General features: G+C 37.6%; 1 protein-coding gene across 2 annotated transcripts; it reads left to right on the top strand.

Annotated features, from left to right (window-relative positions):
* The first annotated feature begins 894 nt into the window (after positions 1-894).
* Positions 895-26558, top strand: LOC117985463 (ropporin-1-like protein). 2 transcript variants are annotated; one of them, XM_069501014.1, is made up of 13 exons: positions 895-966; positions 3993-4150; positions 4721-4884; positions 5567-5737; positions 6562-6721; positions 13909-13979; positions 14422-14611; positions 15619-15647; positions 16715-16772; positions 22370-22500; positions 24175-24294; positions 25373-25527; positions 26328-26558. In XM_069501014.1, the coding sequence occupies exons 2-13, from the start codon at positions 4063-4065 to the stop codon at positions 26380-26382; spliced, it is 1392 nt and encodes a 463-aa protein (XP_069357115.1). In that variant the 5' UTR covers positions 895-966; positions 3993-4062; the 3' UTR covers positions 26383-26558. The 2 variants fall into 2 exon arrangements, with proteins under 2 accessions (XP_069357115.1, XP_069357116.1); XM_069501015.1 differs by lacking the exons at positions 895-966; positions 14422-14611; positions 15619-15647 and adding an exon at positions 2156-2207.
* Positions 26559-27443: the final 885 nt, after the last annotated feature.

Genomic DNA, 27443 nt, shown 5'->3' with positions numbered 1-27443 from the left:
CAATGTATAAAAGACAAAAGATCGTGAGAAACGACCTTATCTCGATAAATAAATGGAATATCTCGAGCCTTACTCATTTTTAGTTCATTGTAAACTGAGCCGACTGCTTTAATATGTTTTGGTTTGATTCATATAGGTACCTTCTTATGACACTAGTCGTTTATGTCTGTTTTAATTACATAATTATTATCTTGGAAACTACTAGGTTATATATTTAGTGACTATTTAGTGACAGTTGGAAAGAAAAAGTGGCTGTGGCGTTTCTCTTTCTCCATTCATCATTATAGAAAACGTGAACAATGCTTTGATTATTGTATTATTATTATTTGATTACTTCTTGATTGTATTTATAATATTATGTTTACGTAAATTATTTGTAATGTGAGAAAATAACGTATTTTTCTATAATACAATTGCTATTAAATTTAACTCCTAATAATTTGTGGCTAAATTATGTAATATCAGAAATGAGATTGTAGAGCTGTGACATATTTTTATTTACTGGTATGGTAAACCAACCAACCTTTCTAAATATAAACTATGTACCTATATCCTTTTTCGTAAGTGGGTGCTTACTTATATCATTCTACCTCCATGCCAACTGTCATTGAAATCGGATTATTGGCATTCTGACTCCATAATAACGTTTCAAAACATTGTTTATAATCAAACACACCCGTAAGTGTGCGTTTATAAGAAAATAGGTATATGTAATCTACTACGTCGTCGCCCTAGGATAGTTACTCATATTTTGTTCGCATTTTCCCCTAGTCTTTTTTTGGTTGTCTATGTTTACGACATACGTCATTCACCAGAACTACCTGTGCCCCAAATTGTGTTTAGAAATGACAATCTAACACTTTAGACCACTTTAGACAATACGTTAATGGATCAGCAAGTAAAGAATTTTTTATGTAGAAAAATGGAAAATAAATAGGTATTGAACTCTATCGATTTCTAAAATAGGTAGGTATAATATAAAATATCGATAAAAATATATTTATCACAATGTCACATCACTATTTGTTTATCATTCCGATTTCGGTTTTTTTGGGATAGGCATTTAATTTTTGAAGTGATTTGCATATTCTGTATCGATGATGAAATTGTAAAATGCCTTTAAATAAATTAATTTTTTTTTTTACAAAAATGTAGAATATTTTTTTTGAAAGGTGTAAAGCTTAGAGTAAAGGAAAGTTGATACTTACTCAGTGGCGATAAATCCGACATTAAATCCATTATCCGAAAAGCACAAGTGTTTTTGGTTTCACTTTGAATGGATGTTTCAGCCTGTCACCCATTTCTCACTATTTTGTATCACAATTCATAATACATTCACACATTATAAGGATTGTAGTGATTCGGTCACATTTTTTCCGCGATTACACTTAATACGAGATGTACCTTGCAGACTATCTAACAGATTTGCTCACTCGTCCTTATTATCCAATTTTTCAATATAAGCCACTGGTAAACACGTTTAAAATGAACTTTCTCGGCCAAATTTAGCTGTACATTGGGTATTTCACACACTAATATCACTGTTTTGTGGTATAATTAACACTATAACAAAATATTTGTACCATTAAAAAGCTCACGGCACAAAACACGGGCGAAACGTCATCCTACGAAACAGGTTTTGTGTTTTTTTCACCGCTCTACAGACCACGTGATTGATTTATCACAGTAACTCCGTAGATCATCGCTAGATGGCAGTAATAGTACAGAAATGGCGAAGAACTAGCCGTGGCGGGAAAACTAATTAAGTATTTGGATTTATGTTGATAACTTTGTGCGTGTAACTAACCGTTGAAAATTTTATTATTCGTGAATTCTTTCACGATGGAATTTTATTTTATGTTGATTAAAATGATAAAGTGTAGCTCTAGTGAAAAACCCGATTGTAATTTGTACCTACTAATAATTTGGTAGACATAATATTGCATATTATTTTAATATTTTTAACTACTTTTTTTAACTTCTTTCAAATGTATTGTACGAAATCTGCATAGCTGAAAAAGTAAATAACAACCGAATATAGAAACGTCTCTTTACAATATTTTAGTGTTAGCTGCTACGATATTGTTATGTATCTGATTTTGATATTTTGTGTATTTTATCCATTTTGCCCAATAAGTTGCTAAAATATTATGTTAAAAAACCGGCCAAGTGCAAGTAAGACTCGCGCATCGACGGTTCCGTAGTAGGTAGGTACAATCGTATTTTTTCGACATCTTGCACGATAAATCAAAAACTAAGTACATATTATGCATAAAAATAATTAAAAATCTGTTTTAGAATGTACCGGTAAAGCCCTTTCATAAATGATACCCCACTTGGTAGGTATATATTAATCTTACTTTGAAAGTTGAAAATACTAATTTTATTTGTCCATGAAAACATTTTTTTTTGGACCACAAATTCAGGGTTTTCGGATTTTCCCCTTACTTGACCTACCTAGGTGCCAAATTTCATGGTTGTAGGTCAATGGGAAGTACCCTGTAGGTTTCTTGATCGATAGACAACGAAGTGATCCTATCAGGATTCCGTTTTTCCTTTTGAGGTAAAGAACCCCAAAAACAGTCACTAAGCTAGAAACACGATGTGTTTTAGTATTCAACCCAGTCTTACGCGTTATCGAAGTTGTTTTAGGGAGGTAGTGAAAAGAACGGTAGATACCTCTCCAAGACTCTTCCAGACTTTACCTTACTACCTTACCGTTCCTTGATCCCAAGCTACCTAGTTTTTACTAGGAATGCATAAATCATTAAAACCGCGCTTTTTGCGCCGAGAAAACGAGCATCATTGGCTATTAGCCGTTGCTATGACAATACAAAACACAACTTAGAAACGTCATTCAAATAATAAAACACGCGAATTTTTACAACGTTTGGTGAGTGATTTAGCTATATGGTTTGTTAAAATTGTTAACTTGTGGACAGGCTGGACAGGTAAAGTTCTATAATACATATATCCAGTGGGCCTATCTACAGTAGTACCTACCTACACCTACTTATACCAACCCATTGACTTATATATTACTTCGTATGGTCAGGTCAGGGCATCGATGTACCAAGGGCCATTGAACAAACAAAATGGAACCGATTCAGTAGTGCTTTAGCACCAATGCAACCTCGGATTTCAAACGGGTCGTTAATTAGTATCTAAGACGTGGCGCTGATTTATTTCCAAAACCGTGAAAAATGTTGTTCGCTTGGGCTTATTATCTTGTTATTTATATCGATGTACCAACCTAACTTTCTCCACCTCATTACATAGGTCTATGCTCATTGCCTAGTTCGAAGAAACTGATTCACGTAGGATCACATCGAAGTTCTCCTTCTACTTTGCCTGATAAACTTATCTACTCCTAATATTCTCACTCTTGTACTTCAGTATCGAATGTCAACTTATTTCCAACTAGCTGATGCCCACGACTTCCACGTGGATTTAGATAATAATCCCGTCGAAACTCTTTGATTTTCCGGGATAAAAAAAACCCAATGTCACTCTCCAGGTCTTTAATTATATCTAGACATGTAAAAATCACGACGCGTCGATCCGGTGAGAGCTCCGTTACGATATTATATTAGGACAAACGAACAAACCAATAAGCAAACCGATTTTCGCATTTTTAATGCTAAGAAAAAGAAAGCTGGACGAAATCTCTGTTTAGAGATAAGCCTTTTTCAATGTAACTTAATTTATTATTACTTTGTAACTACAATTTTGGTACATGAAAAATAAAAATAAATAAATAAAAATAAAATTAATAAAAACTATATAAGTCCCGCAAATTGCTATTGCGCTGGAACCATGTCTCACTAACATCGAAATGACGTCAGTTGACGTATATTTAAGTAAAAATATACCATCAGCTCGAAGTCTAGTGCTGACGTCACTAAAATGGCGGCCACGCGCATTAGCAAGTGCGAGACTTATACCTACTTAGATATTTTAAAATCTCTTGAAAATACATAGTTGCTTTCTAGGTGGAAAGAGTGGTGGTGGTGAAAAGAGGTGGTGGAAATCTTTCTAGGTGGAAACAGTAAAAGATCCAGAATGCCGGAGTTAATCGAGCAGATGTACTGCTCCCAGCAGATCGTCATACCACCGAAGTTCCCTTATATACTGAAAAGATACTGTAAAGGTAAATAATGTCATAATAATGTCAAATTTATTATTTTTCCTTTTGTAAATGTTGAGTTTCTTGCTGGCTTTTCTCAGTAGAAGCTGCTTTCCGAACCGGTGGTAAACTACAACGTTTTATTAAAAACTAGCTGTTGCCTGCGACTTCATTCGCGTGGATTTAGGTTTTTTTACGAATCCCTGTGGGTAGGTACCCTTTGATTTTCCTGGATAAAAAGTAGCCTATGTATTAATCCAGGGTATGTATAATCTATCTTTATTCCAAATTTCAGCCAAATCCGTTTAATAGTTTGTGCGTGAAAGAGTAACAAAACAAACATTCACACTCATAAAGACACACGTATACAAACTTTCGCCTTTATAATATTAGTGTGACATTTTGTAGTAGTTTTGGAATACCACAAGGTCTAGTCTAGATAAGCAATAAGAAACGATCCAACATACCAAATCGCTGAATAAATAACAAACTTAAAGATCTTGACTTGCAAAAAGTGCGGCAAGACCAACTTGAATAAGGCTAGAAACATACTTACTCTGAAACAAATCTCTTTGAACAGAGGTAACTTTTCAGCTGCCATCAAAACTCAGCCGTACGACCTCCTTCGGTGGTCGTTCGAGTACTTTTCTGCGCTATCGCAAAACCGACCCCCGCCTGTCAAGCTGAGGCTCGAGTACCCTATCTACAGCACCGAAGGAGGCCTGACTAGAGGGTGCCTGAAAGTTCTAGCTAATCAGGTAACCTATAACAAAGTAAATTTTTGTGGGCGTTCAATCTCGTTCGATCTCGTTCGAGTATTTCTCTGCGCCGTAACAATACAGTCTACAGGACATACAGGCTATGACGTGCTGCAAAAGAATTCAGCTTTCCATTAACTACCATCCATATCCGCAATAATATTATAAATGCGAAAGCGTGTCTGTCTGTCTGCTAGCCTTTCACGGTCCATCCGTTCAGCCGATTTTGGTCAAATTTGGTACAGAGATAACTTCCATCCCAGGGAAAGACATAGGCTACTTTTTATCCCGGAAAATCAAAGAGTTCCCACGGGGTTTTTGAAATAAACTAAATCCACGCGTACGAAGTCACTGGCATCATCTAGTATTCCTATATCACCATAATACTTTCCTGGTTAACCCACTCTCACCATCAAGCTTGCTTGGGCTAGCTTGTCATCAGTACCCCTATTATAAATGCGACAGTGTGTTTGTTTGTTGGTTTGTCCTTCAATCACGTCGCAACGGTGCAACGGATTGACGTGATTTTTTGCATGGGTATAGATAAAGACCTGGAGAGTGACATAGGCTACTTTTTATCTCGGAAAATAAAAGAGTTCCCACGGGATTTTAAAAACATAATTCCACGCGGACGAAGTCGCGGGCATCAGCTAGTCTTATAAATAAAAATGTTCCATTCCAGTTGGCTGGCATGACCGATCTGCCCTTACCAGTAGTGCGCAAGGCCTGGCGAGGATTCTGCCTGGATCCAGCAGAGCTGAAGAGAATTTTCTGCCTCTGCGCAGTGTATATGAGACAAGACACCGTTCCGTTTTTACGTTTTATAGCTGTGGCTGGTGGATTGCTGACGAAGGTAAGCACACACATTAATACAGACAGTGAGGTGCATTACTATTTTTTTCCTTTAACTTTAGCATTTTCTGTAGCTAAGAGAATAACTTTCAACAGTGACTTCACAGTTCACAAGCATGAGAATCTAAAATCGGCATCGTCTAGATAATATCACAGATTCTTAAACTTATGTTTTGTTGGAATGATTTTTTTTCTTTATTGGGTTTACCAACAGCTTATAACATTTAGCCTACCTAAATGTTATAAGCTGTTGGTAAACATACATACATAAAATAATACATAAATAACAATTATAATTTTACAATATACTTTCGCAAAACGATAAGCTAATGAAGTCGGTTAATTATAGGTAAACACAGCATGCTTAGGGAGTGACAAGTTATCCTACATTTCCTAAACTAAGTAACAAAACAAGAAAAAACGAAGGAAAGTCGTTGGACTCTGAATAAATTATTTAGACGATTAATTAAATAAATTCCTCACTAGTCTTAAGTCTACTTAATTTAATAAATAGATATATAGTCGACAAATGCCCAAGCCTCGATGTGTCGTCGACACATCGAGGCTTGGGCATTAAATCTGAATAATATATAAAAAGAAAAGGTGACTTACTGACTGACTGACTGATCTATCAACGCACAGCTCAAACTCCTGGACGGATCGTGCTGAAATTTTGCATGCATCTATAGCTATTATGACATAGGCATCCGCTAAGAAAGGATTTTTGAAAATTCAACCCCTAAGGGGGTGAAATAGGGGTTTGTCTGTGTAGTCCACGTGGAGGAAGTCGCGAGCATAAGCTAATAACAGTATATTTTCTTTTAGACCCTAACACACACCATGATTCTCCTCTGTGAGACCCTCACCAAGGAACCTGATGGCGGCTCGGCCGCAATTCCACTCACCGACTTCTTGACAATGTACGAGTACTTGGCACTATTAGACGCTTCCAAAGACGTCAAGTACTTCAATGGATATAGAGAAGGTTGGTACATTTAGTCTACTACTTATTTTTGTTTAGTTTTTTGCCATTAAAATAGCCGTACGACCTCCTTCGATAGTCTTTAGAGTACTTTTCTGCGCTATCGCAAAACTGACCCCCGCCTGTCAAGCTGCGGCTCGAGTACCTCATCTACAGCACCGAAGGAGGCCTGTACCCGTAGTACAAGATTTTACGTCTCACCAAACCAAACCAAATTCGAGAGTCGAAATACTTCCGCGTTACAGTAAACTGGATCTTAAATGCCTTGTTTTAAAGCTCAAGTTTGTCTACATTTCTACAGCCAGCGCTCCAAGCGGAAACATTGCGAAATTAAAATCAGTGGCATTGAATATTTGACTTCAATTCAAGGCTGTTTAGGTCCATTTTACTGTAACGCGGAAGTATTTCGACTCTCGAATTTGGTTTCGTTTGGTGAGACGTAAAATCTTGTACTACGGGTACTGACTACAGGGTGCCTGAAAGTTCTAGCTAATCAGGTAACCTATGGCAAAGCTAATTGTAATGGCTATAAACTTCAGCCGTTCAATCTCATTCGAGTATTTCTCTGCGCTGTTAATTTTTGTGGACGTTCAATCTCGTTCGATCTCGAGACTCTCACCAAGGAACCTGATGGCGGCTCGGCTGCAATGCCAATCACTGACGTCTTGATGTACGAGTACTTGGCACGGTTAGACGCTTCCAAACACGTCAAGTACTTCAATGGATATAGAGAAGGTTGGTACTTTTGAGGCAGTGGTCCGACCGCCGACGATGAAAGAGAAACGAGTAGAACTAGAAACTTAAACGAATTGGCGATCAGTGCGAAGCGAGTATATAGTTTCGATAGTTTTGTCGCCGGGCTATAAGCGAGTGTGCAAGTGCGACAAGCGATTACTCGCGCCATTCGCCCGCGGTCGCTCAGTCCTGTGCAAACCTGCGTGCGCGCACAGACTACAGTGTATATAGGGAGATAGACTGGTAAGTCGGGCCGTCAAGGCGCCCACTTGAAAAGCGCCATCTAGGAGACGGGTTTGGTACTAAATACAGCCAATACCCAGTATATATACCTACCTATATACATACTTTATAGTTTTTTAAATTAGGTAGGAATGTGGTGTTTGATTTGCGGGAGTTTTGAATGGATAATGGTACTTATCTTGGCAATACTGATAATTACCAATATCACAATGGCATTTAACTCCCGCCAATCAAATTTAATTCAAAAATTAAACACAACTTATAAGTTATTTAAACTTTTTCAATTTATTTTTTTTATAATAAATATCAGCATCACATTTAAGTGGATCTCTTGAATCAAAAAAGTGAATTTTTCCATTTAAAATAAAATTAATATCTTTGCACCAGTTATTTATAAAAAAAATGACAGTTTCCTTGGTCAAAAAATTAATAATTTTGTCTCTATGTGAGCTACATGATATAAAGTTAAAATTTATATTTGATAATAGTATTAATTTTACGTACTCTTGTATTTTATTTTTATTACTTCTGTTTTTCAAAATTTCAATTACGTGATTTTCGATCTCAGCGAAGCAATCAAAAATGTTTCTCGTCGGATAACATAGCCATCCTTTGTCATTGTATTCGCTAATTTTAATATGTTTATGAAAAGCCTCCAGTTCCTTACTTTTAAACACTTCAATGCATTCAGGACAACTTTTGAAAACTTTTTTTTGCACTTTTGTCACAAGCCATCCACTGCAATATGCTACTGCCGCACACCTCTCTACATCTGTCGGAGATTTGCCTTCAATTAGTTTATTTGTATTTATATTTTCAATGTTCAAATCATTAAAATCTATTTCTATATTTTCTATGTTTTCTTCGTTACTCTTTTCGCTACTTTTTATAAGATTTTTTAAATTGTTTAGGCAAAAGTCCCCATCTTTTTCACAATTTGCCCCGACAGAATGAGGAGATGTTAAATTATTTACCATTAACGTCTTATATGCTGCTTGAAACCCATATGCATTTGGCATATTGTTTGAATGGCCCTGTGCTCTTATTGCACCAAAAAAGTTTTCCAAGGGGTCCTGATTGAAATGTCGTAACAAAAGTGAAGTTACATTGAGGGACTTTAAATGATTGATTAATAACTGGAACCCTTCAATTGTTTTTATCCAGCTCGAAATTGATGGAACAGAGGCTTTTCTCCCATCCTTTGTAACAAAGACCATGGACTTCAATACTGGCAAACTTTTTCTCCATAACTGGTGATGAGGAGATTTGGGAGTTACAGCAGTTCTATAAATTTTACCGTTTCTTATTTTGCTGTAACTCCCATTCACAGAATCAAATAATTCGTCCATCAATATTAACAAATCGGCCGTGTCTTTATTTTCAGCTGGAAGTTGCCCACAATCTAAAAAGAAAAAAAGGACATGTTAAATACTCATAAAATAAATTATAATAAGTAAAAATTAAAATATTCTATTCTACTAATTAATAAGAATGGAACACAATACACAAATAAGCTGGATAGCCTAGTGGTTATGACGTCGTCTCCTACTCTGTAGTGACCCGGCGGTGGAGTGATCATGATGATCATGATGAAGTAGAAAACCTTGCATAAAGAGTAAAATCCACCAACTTTGACAATGGTAAAGAGAGCAATGTACATCAGTATACAAATCAAGTAGGTACCTGCCATATATCCAAGAGCAACGCCGACTGTCCGACTGAATACCTGAGTGCAGTGTTTCACTTTCATTTTAGGTATTAGTTTGGGCACAACATGTTGCGCCGTTAATTTAGGCACCAAGCGGACACCTTTATAGCCTGGCTGCCTGTGGTACATTTCTTCTAAATGCTGCCATTTTGCAACTTTTTGCTTCCCATCTTGGGTAAACATTAAATTTTTGTTCAACAAATTATTTCTTATACCCTTCATCAGATGGGGTGCATCAAATAAAGGAAAAATCTTTTTTTTATTTAATTCAAAAAACCCACCAGTCCATTCTTTGTTGTCTCTTAAATATTCTATTCTAGTCTCATTTAGTAAACTGTTTATAGCAGCTCGGTTTGATGCCCCCTGGTCACAAACAGTGGCCACAACTTTGTGGCTTCTACTTCTCTTATGACAGTTTTTATTTGTGCCTTTAAGCTGTCTGCTTTAGTAGAGCCTCTACAAAATGTGAAATAAACTGGTTGTTTGAATTTTTTTATGATACCTCTCACCATAAACACCAAAACATGGTCACAAATTTGCTTCTTTTTTTCCTCACCGTCATCCACCATACCAATAATTTCATCATTTTTTCTGCAGTAGGTTAAATTTGGTGAAATTGCCATTTCATCAAAGATAATCGTACAAAACTTATGGTTGTCATTTAACTTTGTTACAGGTTTCTTTAATTCTTCAAATAATTCCACGGTTTTACCTGGCTTGAGGTTTATTTTTTGTAATAAAGTAGAAAGTGTTTTTCTCTTAGGCAAAACACTAAAAGAACTTAGAAACCTATATGCCTTTGGACTGCGCTTGTACAATGCAAGGGAAAGAATTTTTTCTTTAATTGTGAAGCGTCTTCCTTTTGCTTTCTTTCCAAATTGAGTGACTTGCATAGCAAAAAAAGTTTTTGTCTCTTCACTCATATTTTTCATCAAAAGCTCAAATGCTTCGGTCTTTTTAAGTTTAATAGCAGCCTTCTTCTTAAAGTAGTCTTTCTGTATTCGACATTTTTTTAATTGATGTCTCATATTTGAAATTTCTTTGCAGAGTTCCTTCTCTTGTTTGGTGAGAACCCACTTCTTAGCTGAAAGTAAAATGACATCAAATATCCATCCATGATTAATCATGGTTCGTCATTCAGTGCAATCGTATAACAGCCTAGTAGCTATGACTTTTCGACAGGTTGGGGGTGCAATCAATTCTAACTTTGCAGAGTTATGTGCATTTTAAGAAATTAAATATCACTTGCTTTAATGGTGAACGAAAAAATATCTTAAGGAAACCTGCATGGCAGACGATGGCCTAAACTCATCTCACTCTTAGAGGAGACCTATGCTCAGTAATAAGCTGGCAATGAGTTGATCATGACTAAAGATATTATCAATGAGCAATAAATTCTTAGGGTTATCAAAATAGAGCCTTTTTACTGTTATTCTGCTGCTAGTCTTTCTGACCGTGTATAATATTGTTGTCTTGAAGTCATATTATACAGAGTTATTTAGACAACCTGGCATTTTTGGGGCAGAAAAAATATTGATCCCAACTTGATATGCCTGAGACTTTGTCCACATGAATTTGTTTTTAAAAGTGTCTGCTACAGACAGAGTATGAAGCATGGCATGATCACCACAGTTATAATATTTAACTAATCCAAGTAAGTTATAAAAACTTTTTAGTTTAAACGAAGGATTCTGATATACCTTTTAAATTGTCCTTTGAGTTTAACTTAATAGCAACTGCAGGTACTGCTTTACTTGATGTTGCAACAAGTCCTGCAAAATACCAAAAATAACACATGAGATAATAATACGATAATCTATACCAACCAATTTTAAAAAAATCTTTTACAAGTAGAAATCTACATTATTCCTGAGTAACATAAGCTATATTTTATTTTCAAAAAATTAGAGATCCACATGAAAACTGTAATAAGCTACCCATGCGAAGGTAAGGTCACTAGTTAATACTAAAGCTACCAACAATGGAAATGAAAAAATGATGTTTGATTTGAAAGGTATCAAACTTTCACATCAGTAGTTCATTTAAGTTATACTACACTATTCTATTAGTATCTAATTAAATTGAAATGATATGATCATGTAAATCAAAAACACTATTTTTTTGCATTTCCTATTGTATGGCATATACATATCTGCCATGTTAAAAAATAAACTTAAAGGCGATTTAAAATTATAGGGTACTAACTAGCTTATGCTTTCGACTTCGTCCGCATGGACTACACAAATTTCAAACCCCTATTTCACCCCCTTAGGGATTTAAATTTTCAAAAATCTTTTCTTAGCGGATGCCTACATCATAATAGCTATCTGCATGCCAAATTTCAGCCTGATCCGTCCAGTAGTTGGAGCTGTGCGTTGATAGATCAGTCAGTCAGTCAGTCAGTCACCTTTTCCTTTTATATATTTAGATTTAAGATTTATAATTACCTGGTGCCATTTCCATTTCATTAGAATTTGATATGAAACTGGAGCTAGTATGCGGTTCAGAAACAATTATTGCTTCAGCAGCAGCCATATTCTCTAAAATAAAAATATCAATATCAAAACCATAATAAAGTAAATACATTCTTCATACAGTCCATGTTTCTACATAAAAAGTTCTTGTAAATAATTAACTTGAAACCATAGCTGTCTGATATTCTGTGACAAGTTACATAATATCTAAAATATACCAATTAGCAAGTGAAAATATTTGCTAGTTACAAAGGTACTTTAAAAATGTCTAACCAACCTGCTAAACAGAGTGATGGGATGGCTAGGGAACACAACTTTGTTGGGTACAAATAAATGTCCTCAAAATGTCTACGACAGACCCTTCTGTTGCTGTAAATGTAATCTTTATCTAATTCCGCTACATGACCCCCAATCTTCTTCAGCCACACTTGAAACAAATCAATGTGCTGATTTGGGTTGGGGAAACGGTGCAGTGAGATACCTGGAAATACATAATGAAGTAAAGATATTAAACATCAAGCTTATCTAATTATAGTGATCCGACTAATAGCTTATTTCTATTGAGAAAAGTGCTAAAAACATTAAGTCACTGTTCAAACATCAACATTTTAGGGTTTAGTACCTACATCTCACGTTTGCAATTAAACAAAACTGTGGTGCTAGAGCTAACGCATCTTGTCAAAAAGGCATCCTTGCATCACTGCATCCTTGAAATGATAACTTTCAAGGGCAATCTTCCGATTGAATCAATTGAGTATATGAGGCAGCAAGCAATACTTTCTGATATAAAACAGAACGAATTTACTTACCATCGCCTGCAACAGTTGAACAGCCAGGCACACAACATACTTATTGAGACATTTTACAAATCTAAACTTCTAAACCACTAAACAAAATCAGATTGCAACAGAGTTCAGGGGGAATGCCAAGTTATCGTTTACACAAGAAACAGTAGTCCAAAAAACAAGCCAAAATAATAAACGTAGGGATCGTCGGAGTCCGAAAGCAAAGCAAAAGTCGTGAAATCTTTAATATCAAATAAAATTACTCCCAAAACTGTAGAACCACCGTAGAATTTCGTTATGAAATGAATTCAAATTTCAAACTTTTCTGACACTTGTCACCCAGTTTTCTTGACCATAGATATGAAAATCTAGAATTTGAAGAACATTTAACTATTATTTTAAAAATAAAGCTTAATTTTAGCAAAATTTATAATAATTGAATATTTCTTTTTTCCAAATAAAAAGAAAGTATGTTTTTAATTTAATTTTTCACAATATTGGAACTTGAGTATTTTTTATTATGTTAACACTGTCATTAAAAATAATTTCCATGTTAACACTGGAACATTATTTCTAAATCCAGCTCCTAGATGGCGCTATTAATCTAGTTTAGCAGCAGAGTTCTAAGATAGCATACCATGCGTGCGCGTTTCACGTGTTCAAGCGAGCGAGCATCGCTGAACGAGTTTATTTTTGAAAGCTCGTCACTCAGCGACAAAACTAGTAAATCGAGTCGTAGCCGGCAGTGTGAACAGTCAGTGAGCAACTTTTCATATATGCATCTCTTTCGTTTACACGGAATGTAGGTACATTTATTGTGCGTTTCTTGAGAGAGAAAATCGCCGATACGATAGTTAGTCGTTTTCTCGCTGGCGCGGTCGGACCACTGCCTTATTCTACTACTTATTTTTGCTTAGTTTTGACATGTGGATACAGTACGCGGCAGAAAAATGTACATCGACCTTTGGAAGGAGATAGCAGATTTGTAGAGCATTGTCTCTGCCGTCGAGACCGACAAAACGTCATATTGGTATGAGCGACAGAGACAACGCTCTACAAAACCGAAATGTCATTCTAAAGGCCGATGTACATTACTTGCTGCCGCGTACTGTACCTACCTACTTACCTTACGGTGAAATCGTTTCATCAGTTATACTTAGAAGCTTAGTACCTTTACTACATGTTTAAAAAAGGAAACAACCTAGCTATATTTTATTGTAATACATTTTGTCTCGCTTTAATCAGGTGAAACTCCAAGACAAGAGTCCATAGTGGAAGAAGTAGAGCAGCAGAAAGAAAAAGAAATCGAGGAAGAAGTAAGTCTAATAATGTTATTCCTTTAGGTACTTTCCTGCCGCTTTGCACGCACGCATATCAACTTGGTTCTAACTTTCTTCTCCTTTCTCAACCTACTAATTTTAAGAAGAATTCCCAAAATTCATTAAAAGTCCTGAGTCGATTAAAATAATACTTCTATTTTGAATTAAAATAAGTTTTGTTTTTGTGTTATTTTCGACACAAATTATTTAATTAACAACCGGGGAAATGGTTTTGGACGCATAACATTGGTTTTTTTTAGATGTAAGGTTTTGAGTTGTAAGTCCCGATGTGATTTTGTACGACGAACCCAGCCTTTTCTTTTTATTATACATTTATTGTATAATTCAGCTATTATAGAAGATGAGAGAGGTCATACATTCTACTTTACCGTTATGCTGCTCCTCAATCGGCTAAAAATAAAACATATTTTGTTCCTAGAAATTGTCAGACGATTACTGGCAAGACACCAGACACCTTCAGAAGTTAAATCTTATTGGCGACTACGTCTCTCATGCGCCAAGGTTGAGTGCCAAGCTCGCTTTGCCAGTGATTGGCGAATTGGAACGATCGCCGTCCATTGAAAGAGCGAAACAAATAGAGCGGGAGAGTTATTTGAGAGAGAGAAAAGGTTGTATTTTAGTAGATTACTGTAGATTGAAAAAAGCCTTTGTTTGCTTAGTTGTCATCCATGAAAGCGAGTTGGGTAGAGCGGAATGACTATTATTGTGAGAGAGAAAATATGATATTTGCTTACTTACTAAACTTGATTGAATTAGGATTAGGTAAGTTCACTTTGCCAATACTTGGACAGCTGACACGTGGTCATTCATTGAAAAAGTGTCACGGATAAAACGGGGACACAATTTGAGATAGAGAAAGGTTATATTTAATTTTGTAGATTGGGTTCGCTAAGTTCACTATGCCAGTGCTTGGCAAACTGAAACTATTCACTGAAAGAGTGACTAAGATAGAGCTAGTTATAATAGACGTAATAAGCAGGCCCGTCTTTCCCACTGGGCACTCTGGGCACGTGCCCAGGGCCCACGATAGATAGGGGCCCACTAGGCCCTGCCAGATCTTTTATCAGATATTTTATTACCGAAAAACAAATTTATTTCGATAATATCAAAGGTCAAAAAGGCCCACTCAAACAGAGGACCATAGAGATAGTTAACTATAGTCAAGACTGACAATTATATTCGATCCTTCTTGTTTACCCCGACCCACTACTCTATCATGGTCATAGGGGCTCAATTATTCTAATATGCCCAGGGCCTCCAATAGGTTAAAGATGGCCCTGGTAATAAGTTCATTGTTGTGAATTCAATTTTAAAATATCATCATTATCATCATCATCATCATCAGCCTGTGGATGTCCACTGTTGGACATAGGCCTTACCTCGCCACCACACCCGGTCCTCAGCCTTTCTCATCCAGTGACTTCCCGCCAGCCTCTTTATATCGTCGGTCCATCGTGCTGGAGGGCGTCCCACACTACGCTTGCTTAAACGCGGTCCCCACTCAAGGACTTTCCGACTTTCCACTTTAAGTATTATTTAGGCTCTTACATGAGTGCAACCGAACCTGATGGTAAATGATGATGCCTAAGGTACTTCAATGATTATAAAATTTCAGGTAGAGCTACCCGTAATGAAGAAGTCGATGTTAGTCGCATATTGTTCTATTTATATTATGTTTTATACCGTAGCTAACTAGCCAGTATTTAGAGATCTCTTTATTTTTAACTGTACCAGAGTATAGGCTTGACTGCAATCACATCAAACAAGAGATGATGCAGCCTAAGGTGGAGTGCGCCTCCGTAAAAGTTTACTCTTCTTTTGAAGATGGGTATTCCATATTCTAGCAGTACTCGTACGTGTATTAGAATCTTGTATCTTAATAGCCGACCGCGACTTTTTTGCAGCGATAGGTACAGTCAGTAAAAAGGTTGCTTTCAGTAGAGATGCATCGCTGAAAAATGCTACGATGAAAAATGTAAAATGTATCGAAGCAGAAGTTATATTTTTTGTTATTTGTTCAGTAATAATATTTAATAATAAATAAATAAATAATCTTTATTTTGTCAGACAACAAAGGCCCACAATATTATGTTAATAACCATCTTAACCTATGTTAGTAACTATATTATAATATAATGTATGTTAGTAAGAAACTTATTCTATGTTAGTTAATATAATTAATATACTTATTAACTAATGCAGACATCCAGTGCGCTTTGAGAGCGCTGTCCTGTCTGTCTGCTATCACCTTCAGGATAATGTTGGGACTTCTCTCCAACCTACTTTTCATTGAGGCGATCCTTTTCCGTATGATTGCGAAGAAGCCGTCTACACAGTTATCCGCAAACATACCGGATGCGCTGCAGTACCGAGGCAGTCCCAACATCATTCTGAAGATGTTATTATACTGGACTTGGAGAGCGTTTATAGATTTTTGGGTGTAGTCAACCCACAGACTGCACGTGTAGAAGCTCTGACAAAAGGACTTGAACAAGGTGACCTTAACTTCTTTTGTGCAACGTGCAAATCTGCGAGCTGTCATATTCCCTCTAACCGCCAACGCCCTCCGTTCCCTATCAATGTCACAATTGTTTTTCATGTCTGCTGTAACCACATGACCCAGGTATGTGAACTTGGGCACCCTAACCAGCTCTGCACCGTATAGTCTCACTGGAGGTACATAGCTTAATGAATGTATGGTGTTTTTTCAGCAAAAGCTTCGAGAGCTCAGCAGTACTTTGGTCGATACTCAAGAAGTCACCTCTGATGGTAAGTTAACAGATGCCCTCAGGCGTTTATTAGACAATAGTTTCTGCATCAGTCAACTCCATCCATCATAATTGAAAAATGATTGATGGAGCAGAGAGTTAAGTATATCCAGATAATTTTGTCATGCAAACATCCAGTCCAGTTGTTAACGACCTCGATGTAGACGTGAGCCCTTTTTTTAACGCTGGGAAATGCGTTTACACATCCCCTCCCCCCCCTCCTGAAAGCCAGCCAGCTAAACAGCCAGTCAACCAGCTGGAGGGAAGGTCCCCCAGTACACGTCCGAGGCGCACCAACGATGTGCGCCTCCCCTCCTGTGGACCCAACGGGCAACAACGCGGTCCTGTCCGGTCCAACTTCCTTCGCCTCGTCCACTGTGCCCTCTGCTAGTCAGAGGGGCACGCGGAGAAACCTCCCCCTGCCAGGTCATTAGCCATAGCCAACAATATCCCCGAAGAGAAATTATTAGCTATGTTACCAGGGTGCACCGTCCCGAATACTGCTCTTCCCCTCGGACAGATCCGAAAGGGACCAGCAGCACCCGGGCACACTGGGAGGTTACCTGGCTGGCACCCAAGGCGTGAGGCCTGCGGTCTTATTGGTAGGTCCCGGTTTCGATTCCCAACGAGGGCAATTTGGGAATTTATAATTTCTAAATTGTCTCTGATTAGTGATTTGGTCTGGTGGGATCCGGTATGGGTATGAAACTGTCATAAATACACCTTTGTAGTTAGCCTTCATCTATTTTAGACAGCATCATCACTTACCACCAGGTAAGATTTCAGTCAAGGTGTAACTTGTGTCGGAATAAAAAAAGTCATCACTAAACGGTATGTTACCCGGCACTCACAGCTGTGATTGTGGAATTATAAAGCTGACAGAAAAACTTACTATTGTCTTACAAACAGATAACGGACTGTACAGTACGGAGCCGAAAGTAATGTACATCGACCTTAAGAAGGAGATAGCAGAACAACGCTCTACAAAACCGAATATCATTCTAAAGGCTGATGTACATTACTTTCGGTCGCGTACTGTACCTAGTACAGTTCTTGAAATTCACTAAGACGAGTGAACTTTACTGGTGGCTACGTCGTTTACATGTGAATTGCATAAGTGTGCGTGCATGTTGCACCAATCAGTCTCGAGCAAGCGCTCGCAAACACGCACATTTAGTTTACCTTACTTATACCGATACGACTTATACACAAGCATGAGCCACTCGTCTTCGTGAAATGCAAAAACTATGTATCATCTTTATGTGCCAAAAGCAAATCTCAAAAATTACACATTTTTCTAATCTAGATTTAACAAAAAAAGAAGAAAGGGTTGAAAAAAAGAAAGAAGGAGTTAAAATAGTAACGTTTAACGAAGATGGAAACGAAATACCTTGCGAGTTTTATGGTTATGTTTTATTTTATTTTTCACTAGCTTATGCTCGCGACTTCGTTCGCGTGGACTATACATATTTCAACCCCCTATTTCACGCCCTTAGGGGTTGAATTTTCAAAAATCCTTTCTTAGCGGATGCCTACGTCATAATAGCTATCTGCATGCCAAATTTCAGCCCGATCCGTCCAGTAGTTTGAGCTGTGCGTTGACAGAACCGTCAGTCAGTCAGTCAGTCACCTTTTCTTTTTATTTATTTAAGACTAGCTTATGCTCGCGACTTCGTCCGCATGGGCGCCGTGCTTATCAAAAATTTCGACAACTGTGGTATATGTAGACCGGAATCTCATGAAATCTTAGACTGCATCGTCATTTACCACCAGGTGAGATTGCAGTCAAGGGCTAACTTGTATCTGAATAAATAAATAAAAAATAAAAAAATGAAATTCCAAAGTTAGCAACACTATTATCTGTGAATATTCTATGTAGGTACATAGTACAGTGCGACTAGGCTCTCTTGGCACTTGAATGACATTGACAGGGGGGCGCTGTTGGAGAGCATAGGGGGACACTTTAGTTAAGGGGCAACGTTAGTTCCGATTTTCGCCACGCACCAAGATAGCCTTGTCGCACTGTAATAATATGTGTTGAATATTCACCACAGAGTAGGTAGGTACCTACTACAGTGCAACAAGGCTATCTTGGCGCGTGGCGAAAATCGGAACTAACGTTGACGTCAAGTGTCCCCTTTGTTCTTTTTTGAATATTCTAAGCCTTTGTTCTCCAACAGCGCCCCCCTGTCAATGTCGTTCAAGTGCCAAGAGAGCCTTGTCGCACTGTATGTACACAGTATATTCACAGAGTGTGTTGCTAACTTTGGAATTTCATTTTCGTATTTTTCATGAGATTCTGGTCTACCTAAATACAAGTCTGCTGGTCAAGGTAGGCCACAATTTTCGAAAAGATTTGAGATTCGCGCTACCGACGGGATGATTACGTAAAACTTTGCAGTAGCGACAGCAACGCGACAGCAGTAGCAATGCGATAGTTTATTTGCTGTCTCTCTTCTTCTTATTTTAATATGCTTAAGGTTGCCTGGTAGAGATTGCTGTGAGCAATAAGGCCGCCTTTGCATAAAATTATTTTTTAGTTTTAGTTTTTTGTAATAGTTATGTAATATTTTTTGTGTGCAATAAAGTATTTCTATCTATCTATCTATGCTTTGTGGCTATTGCTGTTTTTCTCTAGCCGGACGTTTGACAGAAATGATCGCGAGATTTACGCCTGACGCAAGCTTGTCGCGAGATACGTAATCACCCCGCGCGCGGGTCCGTAATTTTTGATGTGTTTCTGAAATTAGATATTTTAATGATTTAGAAAATAATTGATAAAACGTAGGTGAACCAATAGACGCACCGCAGACAGAAGAAGAGGAATTGGACGAGGAGGTTATGGTAAAAACAGCTGAAGAAACGAAGGATGAGGAAGATGAACTTGAAATTGAAATTGAGAGACGAAAGCTTCAATATTTTATTAACGAAGTAAACACGACCACTTATTTTAAACTAGTTTATGCCCGTGGCCTCGTCCGCGTGGAATACACAAATTTCAACACCCTATTTTACCAGGGCGTTTGTGCACTCATCCGTATTCGGTTCGTATCGGTGACTCTTTGACTTCAAAGAGGCCGTCATACAAATACGTACTCATTCGATTCGTATTTTTACGTAATCCGTGATTTCACGGACGGAAGTTGCGGGCACTATCTAGCTCACAAATATATAAATTTTAGGATAGCTTTACGCGAAACACAATGCAACAGTAAATAATCCTGTTACCTTTTCTATCCCTATCATAATCCTTTACTAGTTCTATCCTAATTTCATTTGAATAATTTTTCATCCCAGAGTTACAAGGATCGTGAGAAACGCCGTGCAGATTTAATGAAAACTTTCGACGAGATTGCAGAAATCGTGGACAGATACAAATCTGCTAACTATGATCTTGGTTAGACTTCAGATTCTTTACTCTCATTAACAATTTACTTTTAAATGCAAGGAAATCCAAGTGTATTAAATTTGCACTGCCCAATACCAAGACGACCAATGACATTAATTTAATGATTTATGACATGTTAAAAGTAGAGGAGACCACTGTGTTCCTGGGGATCACGTTAGATGCAAAGTTTAAAAAAATAACTCGAAAACGATATACTTTTGCATAAGCACTTCAGGGGTCGTTTGATAGCTCATGTCCTGTACTACAACCCCTTAACGGGATCGTGTCCTATTTTCCTGTAACCCTGTATAATAGACAGATTTATGTCAACTGTCTTGTTTTAACAGTGTCCTAAGTCTGGGCAAACTGGACTTTAAAATACAATGGATATATGAAACATTAAACTACTAATTTATTTAAAGTATCACCATGATTGTAATACTTTCCAAAAATTAAGAATGAATGTATGAATCTGAAGGTACTCTGTGGTGTATGATGAGTCTTCTCAACTGTCTTACGGCTTAATTATTGATTGGTCTATTGTGTAATATTGTTAGTTTCAATGTTTTGTTATCACGTCATGTACGATTAAACTAGCGCCATCTAGTGAAACATCATACATCTACCACAATCTAGACACAAGCCGTGTTCGTTTGCCTTTCTAGACATGCGTTGCACATGCGCAATTAATAAAATTCGTTTTGCGCGTGCGTCCTTATCTCTGACATGTAACTTGACAAGTTGCTTCAAGTTTCGCAACTACGCATGCACGAATCGCACACATGTGTACAAAATGTACGCCCTATACAGTCATACCAGAGTGAAGAAACACTCGGTTTGATCATGAATCTACGATATATTGTCAATTATTAGGCTATGGTGACGTGAAATAATAGAAAAATAGGGCACCAGAAGGCTACCTGCGTCAAATGTACTTACTAACATTTGAGGTCGAAGCCTTGACGTTTTGTTAGAAGTTCCCTAACTGTTGTGAACTGTTATCATACTCGTACGACGAAGATTCAGGTCTACATATTAATCTATGGACGAAGATGTTATAGACAAAGCAATCCACCATGCGTGGCCACCAGTGCAGAGGCAAGACGGGAGTGGGGTTATGAATTATGTATGATTATACGACTGGCTGACGTCGGCAGAACTAATTTTAACCCCCAAGGCCCGAAGCAACCAGAGCGGTGTTTTATACTTTTAAGTTTGACTGCTCAGTCGGTCTGTGTATCTATAGGTCGGTCCAGTATCGTAGCGGTTTTATTTATTTTTAAAGGACTTTTATAATGACAGTCATATTGTAGGTACCTTATTAAAATAATAGCATACGACCGAAATTAAATATAAATTAATCAATCTATGTATAGGCTATGCGACAGGTCGAGATGCCAATCGGGGTATGAGGCGGGGGGACGTCCCGCACACCAGCACGTCACCCGCGCTATCCCGCACCGGGTTAGCGCGGGGGCTGTGCGGGTGTGCGGGACGTCCCCACCCCGATTGCCATATCGACCTGTCGCGTACTATACCTATCTACAATTAGTTGATAATTAGGTATTTAGTAATATTGTTATTTCTCAAAAATTCCATAACATTTTTGACAAATAACAACATTGCAAGTAGATGTAGATAGATATACATAGGTAATATGTGGATGTGGAAGTTGTGATAGCCTAGTGGTTAGGACGTCCGCCTTCTAATCGGAGGTCGGGGGTTCGATCCCGGGCACGCACCTCTAACTTTTCGGAGTTATGTGCGTTTTATGTACCTAATTAAATATCACTTGCTTTAACGGTGAAGGAAAACATCGTGAGGAAACCTGCATGCCTGAGAGTTGTCCATAATGTTCTCAAAGGTGTGTGAAGTCTACCAATCCGCACATGGCCAGCGTGGTAGACTGATCAAACCCTTCTCACTCTGAGAGGAGACCCGTGCTCAGCAGTGAGCCGGCGATTGGTTGATCATGATGATATTTTTTTTTGTTTTAAAGAATATTAGCCATGTTAAATGCCTAATATTCCCCTTTCCTCTCCAACTAAGCGTCAAGCTTGTGCTAGGAGTAGGTACGACAATAGTGCAACGGGCGGGGTTTGAACCGTCGACCTTTCGGTTTTCACTCCATTCCTTTACCGATTGATCTATTGAGGCTCTGCTCTTAATATGTATAATGTACCTATATCTGCCATAAATCTGTCTTTCAGGCATGGTCGCCGGACGTCAAATGTCTACCACCAGCGGGGAATTCATCGTGGCGAACATCCAGAAAGAGATCATGGACTACATTGATGAGCAAATTGCCGTTCTGCCTGATCCTGACTTGAAGAAAAAGAAGGTAAGTACTAAGTACCTAAGTGTAGGTTTTTGGGTTATTTTAAAATAAGCCAACCAATCACAAACATGTTTTCAAAAAACATTCAAAATTCAATGAGGAATTTTCAGGGCAACGTTTGATAAAATTTTCATAGATGGCGCTAAAAAACCCCACCACTAAAGATGAAAAATAATACCTATATTTCTATATGATCTATGCTTTAAATTTAAATCGGATGCGAAATTAATTAATTACTTCTATTATAGTTCACACATTTTATGGGGAAGAAACGTAAGGAAAATTGCAGTGCACGCTAGCTCTTACTCTTCATCTATGTCGTTGATTACGCGACCTAAACATTAAAGCATAGATCATATAGATACAGGTATTATTTTTCATCTTTAGTGGTGGCCTTATTTAGCTCCATCTATGAAAATTTTACCGAACGTTGCCCTGAAACTTCCTCATTCAAAAATGTTTTCAAAAACATTCGAAATGCAATGAGAAAATAGTTTCGTTTGCGATTGGTTCATGCCCGGACGGCGAGCATGGCGTGCGGCATGCGAGACGCAGCCACAATACGGGAGAGATCTATAGAGCGCACTCTGACTTTGCTTACACAGACAGAGTTAGAACGGGACAGATGTATATCTCTCACATAAATCTGTCTCGTTTTAACTCGATCTTAAGTCTGAGAAAAGTCAAAATGCACTCTATACCTAGATCTCAGCCTACGTCTCTGCCTCCTTTCCTCGCTACTTCCCATGCCACACGGGCAGTGTGTGGCTGGGGGGCTATCTATCCTTAAGGGGACTCAGTTCAGTGCTTTCTTCATACAAACGTAGGAGGGAAATTACAACAATATTCGATATTGTACGCACAAAACTAAGAATTATATCGATTTATCTTGTCATTATCTAGGTTTATTGATATATAAAACATTGAAAAAAATATTGATTTAAAAGTTACGAGGCTCAAAAGATTCCTATTTTAACACTAAATTAATGACAACTTTGGGTGTAAATAAATAAGATTAGGGATATGAAAATTTTAAAACAATTTATCATTAGACGTAGTTTATTTATTCATTAGTTGAAATAGCTTTACTTTGCAAACATAAATTCAGCAGTTTTTTCTCAAAAATACTTTTCCTAAACCCTTTTCGCGCGCTTGATTTCAGTGAAAATCATCGGGCCTCTCCACTTTCTCATACAATGTCAAGTGAAAAGTAAACATGTTACCCACGTGCGCTGCCAATTTTGGTCGAGCGTCCTGCGTCACCTTAAGGCCCAAGACACGGGTCTGCGCGCGAAATTAAAATTTAATTTGGTTTTTCACAATTTTGTAAACTAATGCGACAAATTAGACTTATGGCATTCAAATTTCGCCCCTAGCAATATTATCTTTACAGGTTTATGTAAAAACCTTTACTTGAAAGTGTCCAGTTTAAGAAATTAGTCAACTAATTTGTGAGTAGTTCACGTCAAACTCATTATTTTGACTAATTTCTTAAGCTGGACACTTTCAAGTAAAGATTTTTATATAAGCCTGTGAAGATGATACTGCTAGGGGCTCAATTAGAATGCCATAAGCCTACTTTGTCGTATTAGTTATAACCGAATTAAATTTGAATTTCGCGGGCAGACCGTGTCTTCCACGTTAATGCATGAAAATACTACTCAAATTTTGTTTTAGGCAAAACCCGAAGAAGTACAGATGATCAAAGACCTCCTGGAGACATTCCTCGATGACAACATGGACGTGATTGCACCGGAAACCGAAGAGATTGAGGAGGAGGAGCAAGCTATACCAGATGTAATTAAAATATTTTCCACCCGACCGTCCGTCCGTCTGTCAGTCAGCGGGCTGTATCCCGTGAACCGTAAAAAGTAGAACGGTAGAAGGCTGAAATTTTCACGAAATGTGTATTTCTATTGCACCTATAACAACAAATAAATCTTCATAATGATCTTCATAAAAATAAAAAAAAGTGATAAGTTTCTTCTTCTTGTTTGATGGTACGGAACCCATCGTGTGAGTCCAACTCGCACTTGGTCGATTTTTGAAAACTCAGTCATAATCCTCGTGTTCAGACTCAAATAGGAATAACTGAGGGAGAGGGCTACTTATCCTTACACGTTACGTATCTACCTACACAGATCTAAAAATATAATATTTGTATAGTGCGTTCATCTAGAGATCTCACTCGCCATTTTAGCTTTGTGTCAACTGTCATGTCAAAGGTGAACCGTACGATTCACCTTTAAAATAGTCTAAAATCATACTTTTGACATGACAGTTGACACATAGAACTAAAATGGCGAGTGAAATCTCAAAATGCATGCATTAGCTGTTATACAAGGTATAACCAGAACGCCAGCTAAAACGAAGACAGGTAAGGTACTGATTAAAAAATCCTGTATTTTTAATAGTATATATTGCAAATAAAACGTCTGACTGACGCTAGAGGTCAATAAACGTTACGTAAATAGGCCACTAATTGGAGGCATTGACCCGAGTTTTGCACGCTATACTAAGTAAATCGCTAAAACTAAAAGATACGGCAAATAGTTGTCATTTGTCATAAGATTTTGCTAGCGTTCTGGTTACACCTTGTATAATATTTGAGTCAATTAAGCTCTCAAAATGTCATTGTTCGAGATCAAATCGTTTTATTATCTCTATAATATAAAAATGAATCACTAAATGTATTGGTCATCGCAAATCTCGAGAACATTTGAACCGATTTCGCTAATTCTTTTTTTATAATATTCCTTGAAGTACGAGGATGGTACTTACGGATAGAAAAATTAAAAAAAATTTAATCGACTATATCGATAGGCGGAACGAAGCTCGCCAGGGCAGCTAGTTATTAAAAAAAATCAAATTCCAGGTTACTATGGTGTACGCCGTCCCCGGCATAGGACCACCGGTCGACGAGGATCTCATGAAGGACTTCGAAGAGTACGCTGTGGAGGTTAGCAAGGTGCAAGCAGACGTCTTCATGCCGAGGAACATACGCCACTTTCTGTGTCCACCGTTGGAGATGTGAGTATCAATTCGACTGAGACACGATGCTTTTCTGGTGCGTTGCGGCGCCACATCACACGAGTAGATATTATAATATCTACCAGAGGGGAAGCTTCACACTAGCTCACGCACACCACGACGAGCCACGGACGCTCCGTGCGCCCAGTTTGGCGGCAAACGGAGCGTCCGTGACACGTCGTGGTGTGCGTGAGCTGCGCTAGAGTGAGTGAACCTACAGCCAGCCGCTAGTATGAAGCTTCCCCTCTGGTCTATATTATCTACTCGTGTGGCCACACTGTGGATTTGAGAATTGGGTGCTACACGGGCACCGCGTTGCCACTCCGGCGAAAAGTATCTATGGCGTTGTAGTCCCAAGTCTGTTGAGAGTGCGGTGCGACGCCGCACGATTCGTAACGCATCGTGTCGCAACGTACAGCGATTTCTATGTAGGATGAAGCAGCGGCGACGCTCAGACGCCGCACTAAGCATGAGATCTATAGAGCGCACTTTGAATTTGCTCAGACTCAGGCTTCAGTTAAAACGAGAGAGATATGTGCCAGCGATATAACGCTGTCTCGTTTAACAAAATATTAAGTCTGAGCAAAGTCAAAGCGCGATCTATAGATAGATCTCAACCTTGGTGTCGTGCCAACCCCCTCCAGACGCCCTCGAACTTTGTGATCGTTCCTCTCTGTGTTGGGGACAATACGCAGAGAAACTTTCGTTTTTATAAAATAACGAAGGTCTGGCACGCGCTGGCTCTCTTTCTATTAGATTTTTTAACAGATTGTTAAATAACTACTCAATTTTTCTTCAAGGTACGAAAGTCATTTTAAAAAAGAAGTTGCAACGGGTGGCGTGATTACAGATTAATTATAAATTATTATGTTACTTAGTTCTTAGTATATTAATTATTGTTATTTAACTTCCTTTATTGCATATTTATCATAAATGTAATAAATCAATAGTTTAATCAATTTTAATAAAACTTTTTATAACAATTTTTAATAACTGTTAAGGCACGCACACATTTGATGGGCCATATTGTAGCGAACTTTTAAATCTCATAGTAATAAATACTTTATCAATTAAATAAGTGTTTTAACAATATTCTCATGTTATTTTATTTACTTGCATCATTAATATAAATATTGAAATAAAAATGATTGCTGAATGGATACTACACGACCACCGAAAGAATGCAGTTACCTCGACTCCCACTTCCCCGCAACGCACACCCTCAAGTAGCGTTAGCATACAACGATGTCAGACCTCTGTTTATTAAAATATATTACGTCAGTAGGTACATGACGAGAGTAAATTCATGGTCCTGGATCTACTGGACGAAAAACTGCGAAAACCTGCTAAAATCTTTGAAAAATGCTAAAATAGGCTACTTGACACTTTTTTTAAGTTGGTCTTAAATGGTTAATATTTGTCCTATTATATCAAAAAAATTAACACTATATTTTTTTGCGCCCTAAAAACCGTAAAACTTTAATTTAAAAATATTTTTTTCTTAGACAGGTAAAAACACTGTCGGCCATGTTTGGCCGATAGATTATCTGTGCTCTGACGTCATGCATTTGTAAACAACAGCATAACCTCCCAAAGTTTAATAAACATGACTTCTATACTAGTTTACATGAAAAATATAGTAATTATCGTTATTGTATCATCCAAGAATGTAAAAAACGCATCGATAAAGACCACAGGAAAGTTGTGAATTAGAGTGCCCAGTGAAATAAATATACGTAACACGCAAAGACTTGCTTAAAGGGATCCTATATGACTAACGACTTCAACCCAAATTTATTTTTGCAAAGATCACTTTGTTGTAAGTCTTACTTAATAACTTATTCAATTTATAACGAGAAAACGATATTTTTTTACGTTTACTATGAGTTTTTAGAAATATATAAAAACTAGCTTAT

Source organism: Maniola hyperantus, chromosome 9 (genome assembly GCF_902806685.2).
Source record: "Maniola hyperantus chromosome 9, iAphHyp1.2, whole genome shotgun sequence".
Taxonomy (NCBI): Eukaryota; Metazoa; Arthropoda; class Insecta; order Lepidoptera; family Nymphalidae; genus Maniola; species Maniola hyperantus.
This window is presented reverse-complemented; position numbering and strand designations above follow the sequence as displayed.

What these genes read in the sequence shown, in the direction of transcription:
- LOC117985463 (XM_069501014.1), top strand. Translation starts at nt 4,063, where the DNA reads ATGCCGGAGTTAATCGAGCAGATGTACTGCTCCCAGCAGATCGTCATA. An exon ending in CTGGTGGATTGCTGACGAAG is followed by an intron (nt 5,738 to 6,561) that starts GTAAGCACACAC and finishes ATTTTCTTTTAG; the next exon opens with ACCCTAACACACACCATGAT. An exon ending in TCAAGAAGTCACCTCTGATG is followed by an intron (nt 16,773 to 22,369) that starts GTAAGTTAACAG and finishes TCTGTCTTTCAG; the next exon opens with GCATGGTCGCCGGACGTCAA.